The sequence below is a fragment of the Lathyrus oleraceus genome, chromosome 5 (assembly GCF_024323335.1).
Source record: "Lathyrus oleraceus cultivar Zhongwan6 chromosome 5, CAAS_Psat_ZW6_1.0, whole genome shotgun sequence".
NCBI classification, from domain to species: Eukaryota; Viridiplantae; Streptophyta; class Magnoliopsida; order Fabales; family Fabaceae; genus Lathyrus; species Lathyrus oleraceus.
The window spans coordinates 1,302,835-1,312,771 of NC_066583.1; the positions used below are offsets into that span (position 1 = coordinate 1,302,835).

Consider the following 9,937-nt stretch of genomic DNA (forward strand, 5'->3'; position numbering starts at 1 on the left):
TGTATTAGTCAAACTTTCCCAAAAATAAAGGGTAGATATGAGCATGTTGGCATTGTATCTTGGCCTAGATATGTATAGCTGAATTAGGTCAAAGATGCCTTGATCTTGTCAGATTTTTCCATGCTTATTTTCCACTTTATTCAACCAATTAAGACAGGTTTTATAGACGACCTGGGTAAAGGAGCCAATAATGCATGAACACTACCGATAATAGAGAGGGGAATTAGTATATGGGAAGGTCAAATGATAGTTTTTCCTTCTTAATTGGAGGTTCTGAAACATAAGAATGATTCCTGGAATAGATGAGACCCCGAATATCAACAACATGTGGGATTTGAGGTTGCTTCATTGTACTAGAAGAAAAGGCCATTTTTTTTCTAAAACTCGACTAGAATAATGTGAGAATGAATGTTACAGAAGATGAAAGTTCTTAAAGTTCCCAGGGTTCAAAAAGAGTAAAATGGCGAAACAGAAAGAAGAAGAGGAGAGAAAGTTATATAGTTGTTGGAATGAGACTCTTTGGTTTTCCCTCTGAACCTAAAACACATACATTTTGATTTTTGATTTAAATCATTACTAATTAATTATTTTTCTTTATTTAATATAATTAATTTTTGTGGCCCATGATGGACTTGAAAATCGGAGTCATGATGGCAAGTACACACACGTTATTGACATGAAGACTAAGTAATAAGAGTCATGATGACGATGACGTATGCAAAATAGTTTGAATAATGTTTACTAAAAAACAACATCTTTCTGCCATATTACCAATATGATCGAAAATGACATTTTTGGAGGGCATGTGTTAGCCTGAGATTTTCGACTTAACTTTTTCTACATGAATGTGAGATACGAGGTCGATATAAATACTAAGTGTATATAGTTAAGTCATGTTGTTAACACCAAGTTGCAAATTTGATCAATGGAGTTTTTGACGGATCTGGCTAGGGTGACTTTTCAACAACAATGATGGTTTGGAGCAGTTCAAGAACTAAAGATACGCGGAAACACATTAAAAGATAAAAGCCCACGTAGTAAGATTCATGTCGATTTATGGAGAAATAACGAATATTGACAGTTATTGATGTAATTAGTATATAAGTAAATTTCTTCTGTGTAACGAGGGTTAACATTTAGTTTTATTCTTTTTAGAATTCACACATCCAAGTCCAAGTCACATAGATAAAGAATTTGTGAGAAATGCAGAACTTACGTCTCACTTTTAACTCAAGCATTTTTCTACAATTGTTTTATTTTTATATTCTTGTCTTTGTTTATTTTACTCATTGAATCACTTATGCATTTACTTCTTCACTTCTTTACATTGAAAAATCTTATAACATTCATACATTTTTCTCGAAAGTTTAACACAAAGTATCGTTTATAATTTTTTGAGTTTGGTCATTCAAGTGAACTAAAACTCGTGATTGTTTGCTAAAAATACCAGTAAACACATTCATATATGTGAAACCGCCTTACAAAACTATCGATGTGGGTGCTCTAATGGAGATAGTGTGTGAATGTAATTGTGTATTTGGATTGATGTTGGACAAAATTGATTTTGACATAAATGAATTTAACAGAATTGATTTTAACATATATGAATTTAACAAAAGTGGATTATGTTTGAATACATTAATGTAAATATGAGTTTAAAGAGAAAATCAATTTTACTTTAGAAAAATCAATTATCTCAAATTTACTTCGAAATCAATTAAATTGATTTTTACTCTCTCAAAAAGTAAATGAAACATGAAATATTTATTAAAATCAATACTACATGTCTAAATTGATTTTTCCTCTCTCAAAAGGCAAATCAAACATGAAATATTTATTAAAAATATTCATGTGCTCAATTTAGCATGGAAAGGGATAAAAAAGTGGAGTGAAATTAATAATTTAAGGAGGGTTAATTAAGTAAAAAAAAAAAGGAGTTAAATATGAATAAAAAATAAATTAGAAGTGACCTCACCCTCTTGTTGTAGTTTCTTATCCGAATGGAAGGGGAAGAACATAAGAAACACCGCCCCTTTATCCCCTGAATTAACTAACCGTCACTCTGTTCTGTTCCGCCCTATGAAACCTCCCAATTACATCTCTCATCCTTAAACTAACTAACCATCCTTGGAGAGGGGGGAGAATGTCTTGTTTATTGCCGCACTTTAACACTTTCACAACTCCTATCCCTATCCCTACACACCGCCATCATCCTATCATTCTTCAAAGTAACACTCTTTCTCCCAATTTTTATATCTATTCTATCCTCACTCACTCACTCATGCTTTCGTTTTATTTGTGTGCAGCTAAATCAAGACGCAATTTCTATTTACGCCCGCACTGTATTCTGTCTCCTTCCGCACCATCAACCGCACTCCTTGAGTTCGATACTAATCAATTTCATGCTGCAAACACACCTTGGCCCTATGTAGCTTCTCAGGTAACAACCATTATTCTATTCTTATTCTAATTCTAAACATTGGACTCATACACATTTTTTCCCAATCAATTTGATCGTTCTCTTTACCCATGCATTGAACATATAGACCTAGGTTTATCAAACTCGCCGAGATAGTAATCCTATTTAATTTTTTTTTCTTTTATTAGGAAAACTATAAAGCAGCCACTTCTGCGGAATCACTTCTTGCCAGTGAAGACGCCGTTATAGCTGCTGCTGCTTCTGAAGCGATTGCTCTCGCCAAAGCTGCGGCAAAACTTGCAAAGGATGCCGCCTTATTAGTAAAACATAATTCCCCACAACAACAACCGGTGGTTAGGCCACAGCCTCCTTCCAAGCCTGAAAATTTACTTCTCAAATGGCTTCAACACATGGAAGCACAAGATGCTGTAGCAGAAGGACCACAAATAATGGAAGATGTTGACACTAGCTCAACTCAAGAGGAGGAGTTGGAGGATGAGGAACCTACCTCTGAGGAACTTGAAGTTGCCGAGGAAGAACTTTCCGATAGTATAGATGCAAGATCGGGACGGCAGACAGAAAGAAAAGCCAGAAGAGTCCGGGCATGTGGGAAGGCTGCCACTAATATCGTGTCCTTTAAGTCTGGATCCATCAGTAGAAAAAAGCGTGTTCGGACACAAGAGATTGACTATTCTGATCCACTTCGTTACTTAAGAAATACAACCAGATCTACAAAGCTTCTTACTATATCTGAAGAAGTTAAGTTGTCTGCAGGAATACAGGTAAGGTGATTCACATGTTAGTCATGTTGCATTAGTACTTACAACTAAGGTTTTATAAAATTAAGTCTACAAGTACGATTTGAACAGCGACATCCTCATGGTTTTTGATGTCTCTTTGACCGCCATTGAGATTGCAGTACCCACATTTGATTGCAATTCTCTGCAATAGAGGATTGCAATGCTGGTACGATCGTTAGTTAGTGCGACTGCAATATAAAACCTTGTTTAGAACAATCTGGTTGAGAATAAACCATTCTTTTCATGCTCTTGATATAGTTGATATGCTCCTAAATCATCCAACATTCATTGTTAAATTTTCATGAAGTGCTTGTTGATCTTATGATTTTGATCCATGTAGCCAACCCCATTTAATAGGATAAGGCTTGGTTGTTGTTGTTGCTGCATGCTGATCGTATGGTTTTTTAAACTAATGTCTATATCATTCTTAGTCATAGTGAGTCAAATGATGCATAATGTGTTAAAAGTGAAAGTTTTCCTTCTTAGGAGATTTTTATACTTTAGAGTTATATAGATTTGACAACGTATTTATTTTGGAGTATTGTTTGTAGTTTAGCAATCAACATAATTATATTTTACTTGAAGTTTTATTATTTTGCTTTTGTTTTCTAATTCATTTGCCTCTTCTCGTACCAATGTAATTCAGGATCTGATAACGCTCGAAAGACTTCAAGAGGATCTTGCAGAAAAATCTGGTGGCAAGCCCACATTTTCTCAATGGGCTACAATGGCAGGGGTAGATCAGAAGACCCTAAGAAAACGATTAAATTATGGTGTATTTTGCAAAGAAAAAATGGTTAAAAGCAATATACGACTTGTCATATCAATTGCTAAGAATTACCAGGGATCTGGGATGAGTCTGCAAGATCTAGTCCAGGTATATTTTCACCTGTATAATATTTTGCTAGAAAGTACGGACATAGCAAGGGGCACCAGCCACGGATATAATTTGAAATAGGCACTGGGCTATGCCATTTTTACATTATAGGATAAAGAAAAGCTATAGTGCAGAACATAAAATTAGTACTAATATGAAAACATAAATCTTAAATCAAAAGGGAGAATTAATATTTTCAAAGTTAGATATGAACCATTGCATTTGCAGACGAAATAAATTTTTATCTTTTTCAATTCTTGTGATATTCTCATCTCTAGAGTATAAATAAATTTTAAAAATGGAAGAAAAAAATTGTAAAATACAAATAGAAGTGTCTGTCCTAAATATGCACTAATTATGGAGTAGATGGCAACTTTAATGGTTCCAGTAATCAGCTATTTAACTATTTTTCCTTGGGTTATATAGGAAGGGTGTCGCGGCCTTGTAAGAGGTGCAGAGAAGTATGATGCTTCTAAGGGCTTTAAGTTCTCAACCTATGCTCATTGGTGGATTAAACAGGCAGTTCGGAAATCCCTTTCTGCCCAGTCTAGAATTATTCGCTTGCCAGTGAGTATTATCTTTATCTTTGATTATTTCTTTATGTCTGACCATTACAAAGTAACTATGGAAAACCACAAGCTTGTCTTTATAATACTCCTTTTATCCTTAATTATATAAGACTCACTTTCTATATTTGTTGTCCCTTAATATAAGACTCTCTTCAAACTTTCACTTTCATTAATGACTTCACAAAAACACCTTCATTATATTTTTAATTGGGAAACACAAATTTATTTTATTGTTCCTATTATATCATTAAATATGTGTAAAATTAATACAAATTTTAATAAATTTGTTGCTGCAAACACCTTTGTTAATACCCGTGAAATTGTAGGAGTCTAATAAGGGAAAATTTGAGTATAATGTAGGGATAATTATGTAAAAGTAACATATATTTTAAAAATTTATTGCTACAACTATTTTTCTTGATACCTGTGAGTTTTGTAAAGATCTAATAAGGGACAGAGGAAGTATATATGTTGAAAGGCGAGTTCTACCTAGGTGATATTTGAAAATCACCAAAACTCCAACAACAGTTTCTGTCACTCCCTACAGTAGAAGCTCATAGTCTCGCAGCCCCCCTCTTCCTCGCTGTTGAGAGAATGACCTCATTGATGTTTGTTCGACAAAAGCCAGGCGAAACAAATATGAGTTGAGTTTTGAAGCATTCATATTTGCTTCTGCTTGTTCTTGTTGAGCAATCATCGGTTACGTTACCGTTTCAGTCCTGCAGATGAGGAAATTGGGAGTTCGTCTGGGGGAAGCATTGACAGCAGTTGGATTTTCTGACGTTTTTTAAATACAAATCCACTGTGGACTATCTATAAAGTGGCCCATTCTAGAATTTTCTTGAGTCAACATCGCTCTAATATCTTTGCAATATTTTTGGTTTAACAGTTCCACATGGTGGGGGCAACTTACAAAGTGAAGGCGGCACAAAAACAGTTGTACAGTGAAAATGGAAGACAACCAGACGATGCAGAAGTTGCTGAAGCAACTGGGCTGTCAATGAAGAGGCTTAATGCTGTTTATATGACCCCAAAAGCTCCCAGATCTCTAGAACAGAAAATTGGGATCAACCAGAGTCTTAAACCTTCAGTCTGTCCTTACTCTTGTTCAATTTGTGATTCAGAAAAAAGGAAACTATTTTATATATGATTATATTCATTTTACTGATACATTGGTGTGTTTCTGACCAGGAAGTACTTGCTGATCCGGAAGCTGAAACACCTGAAGAACAACTGATTAAGCAGTTCATGAAAAAGGACCTAGAAAAGGTACTAGACAGCCTGAATCCAAGAGAGAAACAGGTGATTAGATTGAGATTTGGTATGGACGATGGAAAGATGAAGACACTGCAGGAGATTGGGGAAATAATAGGCGTGAGTAGGGAGAGAGTTAGACAAATTGAGTCATGTGGTTTTAGGAGGCTTAAGAACAAGAAGAGAGCCAAACATTTGGAGCATTATTTGAATTTATAACCCTGCCAAATATTGATGTTAGGTTATTCAGTCCTGATATCTTTGTTCTTTACATGTATGTTGTTCCTCTACTTTTTCTTCATTATTCAAGAGAAAACAGAAAGGTTGTTTCAGTATACTAGGAATCAGGAAATCAATGTAAACACAAGCAAATAACTTTTGACCAAGAGTTTTCCATTTTTTAATGTAAGCGATTGATTCGAACCAAACAAGAGTATTAAAGTTTCACAAAAGAGTTTGAGGTTATATCATTGTGCAGCAGCAGTTGGCTACACTTTGATGGTGATAGTAGTTATTTTCTGGTGGGTGGGAGGGATAACTTAACTGGCTTGAAACAATTTAGTTAAAGACTAAAAGGAGTTGGAGGTCAGGGTTCAAGTCATGGCTGTAAATATATACTAACAATTTGCCTTAAAAAAGAAGTAGTTATTTTCTGGTGTATGATGGTTGAAAATTATGGAGAGAGATGAATTGATTTATGAGATATAGAGAAAAAGTACCAAAATGCAAATTGTTTTACACTTTAATTGAATTTGGTAGAATTGATTTTAATAAAATTAATTTATGTATAGATATATTTATGTAAAAGTGAGTTCAACATCAAATTTTCCATTTAAATTTAGAAGATATAAATTCTAACTTCTAATAGAATCAATTCTAAAAGTAGAATAAATTCTACTTTAGAAGAATCAAACATATCAAAATCACTCTAAAATCAATTTTAATCTCTAAAATTATTTTTGATTTGTTCAGAATTTATGATGATTCAAGAGATTTTAAATAAGGATAATGCTAACTTGTGTCATAGGGACACAAGATAAGACACCCATTTATAGAAACTTTATATTGAAAAAACTAATTATAAATTTAATTTTATATTTTTATTAAAATTAATGTATAATTTCCAACACAAAATTACATTTTTTTAGAGCACACAAGTTAGCATTTCCCTTTAAATAATCCTCTACTTTACTTTCATAACCATAATAATGGAAAATAAGTTAGTTGTTATCCAAATAGATAGATATTTTAATTAGCACACATATAATAAGGTTAGATATAAATTATTTGCAAATTATTATGAAAAAAATACTGTCAACCAATTACATATATATTTTGTCAAATTAATATTTAATTTTAAAATATTAATATAAAATGATAGAATATTATATTTTTATTAAATGATGATGTAATTTACATTGACAATATATTTTCTTTAATCTCAAAAATTTTAATTTTCGTTTGTTTTGGCTTTTTCAACAAAGGATACTTGGTCTTGTTTTTTTTTGAAGTAAGATGTTTATATTATTCAATTATTAATTTAATATAAAAATATGTTTAATAATATTTTTAATAGTATATTGTTTTCGTATAACATTTTATGATTTTTTAAAAATAACTATTATTTTCAAATTTAATTTCAAAATAACTATTTTTTCAAATAAAAAAAATTAAAATAACCACCATTTTTAACTGATGCGTCAGTTGAACTAACACATCCAATTAAAATACATAGGAGGCGCCAAGGCTCTGGACGCATGCATGCAAAACCAATGCATGTAGGCACCACATGCATTGGCGCATGCATGCCTTGGTGCCACATGCATTGGCGCATGCATACACTACATACTGTATGTGCCAATGCATGTGGTGCCTGCACCTTAAATTTTTTTTTTTAAAATTAAATTTAAATTTTACAAATAATAAAAAAAATACTTAAAATAAAATTTATATGTATATTATAATAAAAAATTACACGGAATTAACAAGAAATTCAATGACCCGCCCGATTAAAACATCTCCCTGTTCCACATTCAGGTGTGTTAGTCTGTCTTCGAAGTCTCCCACGATTTTTCTGAGGTGTTTGGGGTCTTTGAGTGCTGACATGATCCAATGGTGGTTGGTGTGAAGGTCTGGTGGAAGGTCCAACGGTATTTGATAGATGTGTCATCATTTGTTCTCAATAGTTGATGGGGTTCTCGCCAACAGCGCTCCCGTAATTGAGTTCGGTGCCCATGTTCTTGTAGTTGGTTCGTTGTGGTCGGGTGCATTGTGGACGGTATGGTTGTCTGAGTTGGGACATTGAATCTATTTGTAAATGAATCAATGGTTCATGGGGTGTATTATAGTCAAACAATGGTTGAATGTTGTGGTGATTGGATGTTTGGGTGGTCATTGGCGGGGACTACAATGACATGAATTGTATGAATCATCTAGGCTATAAACTGTTATGGTGGTTGCGTATGGTTGTTGGTGGGTAGGGTTTGATTCTTGGTTTTGAGGTTGGGTGCGTGGTATGTATGGGTTGCGAGGTTGGGTGTTTGGTTGTTGGGTGTATGGGGTAGGGTGATGGTGTGAGGTTGATCATTGGGTTTGGGTGGTTTGACATTGTTTTTGGACTGGGACTTGTTGGGCGTATGATGACGAAACTAGTTGGCGTGGATCAATTAAATACCTTGGCTCAGACATAAATTGTGGCGTTGTAACGGACCTAAACCATGCCATATACTGTTGAGTTGGTCTAGCACCCTATATGACTGGTTCGTTTAAGATGTGTTGTCGTCTATTCCTCCAATTACGACACATCTCTTTTGCGAAGTCCCTTAAGTCGGAATAATCTCATTGGACATCAACTCTTTGTTGATGCCAAACTCCCAAACACGTCAGAGGTTCTGGAATTTGTTGTTGCATGTCGGACTGGAGTTTTACCCGGTCACTCTGGTGCATCTCCACATTAGTGAACCGGATAATTGGTGTTTCTGCTGTCCAAACTGCATCATCATCATGGTTAACCTGATGATCAAGACCTAGATATGGCCTCCAGATAAATTGTACAAGAATATGACCTGATTAGATGATAAATAATTTGATAATTATGTTTTAATCAAAATAGAGTTGTGTTGGAGTATTACATCGTCTGGTCCAATGTGGTCCAATAGATTGCGATAGACTACTACATCGTGTTTCAGACACCTGCTGTAGTTCATCCCTCTAACTGGCCACCTAAATCAAAAACATTTGAAAAAGTATTAGTTAGATTTAGTTCTAATATAAAGTTTAATAATTAGATGGTAAAGTTTTAAACTTACTTTGTTGCAAAGGGGGATATGAATGACTTCTCGTTTACCGGGACGAGTGACGACATTCTTGACCAACCTCATGCTTGTAGTAAATATGCGCATGAATAAAATGTATAAGTATTCATTTTTGCATTTTTACACAATGCACTATATAGATGGCCAAAACAGCTGAACCCCAACTATATGTGCTTACCTTATTTATGTTTCGTAACAACGGTAAATACATAATATTTACCGTATTACTTGTACTTTCGGGAAATAAAAAATTACCGAATAGAATCATAAAATAACAGCGAGCTTTAATTATTTTTTCATATTCGGTAGATTCTTCGGTCAATTTTATACTCGCATAATATTGTTTGAGATATTTTTAGTTAATACCTTGACCCCTAGCTTGACCATAAGTCTCTCTCGTAGCTTGGTCGTCACACAAAGGGGCACCCAACAATTCGTTACAAATAGAGTTATCCTGGTTAACTCTACCATTTACGGTCTTACCATCGATACGTAGACCCAACAACATGTAGACGTCCTCAAGTATAACGATACACTCACCGAAAGGAAGGTGAAATATGTAGGTCCCGGGTCTCCATCTCTCCAACAAAGCAAGAATAAATTTGTAGTCAACCGAGTACGAGACTATGTTGAGGAGATTACCAAAACTGCATCCTCGAATATATGATTCTGTCAAATGATCGCGGGGTACATATTCATGTACA

General features: G+C 34.2%; 1 protein-coding gene across 1 annotated transcript; it reads left to right on the forward strand.

Annotated features, from left to right (window-relative positions):
* The first annotated feature begins 1,971 nt into the window (after positions 1–1,971).
* LOC127082778 (RNA polymerase sigma factor sigB) lies at positions 1,972–6,305 on the forward strand. The gene is made up of 7 exons (XM_051023016.1): positions 1,972–2,228; positions 2,307–2,440; positions 2,608–3,201; positions 3,866–4,096; positions 4,523–4,663; positions 5,555–5,755; positions 5,857–6,305. Exons 1-7 carry the CDS (start codon positions 2,144–2,146, stop codon positions 6,136–6,138), a joined length of 1,668 nt encoding a protein of 555 aa, XP_050878973.1. The 5' UTR covers positions 1,972–2,143; the 3' UTR covers positions 6,139–6,305.
* The last annotated feature ends 3,632 nt before the right edge of the window (positions 6,306–9,937 follow it).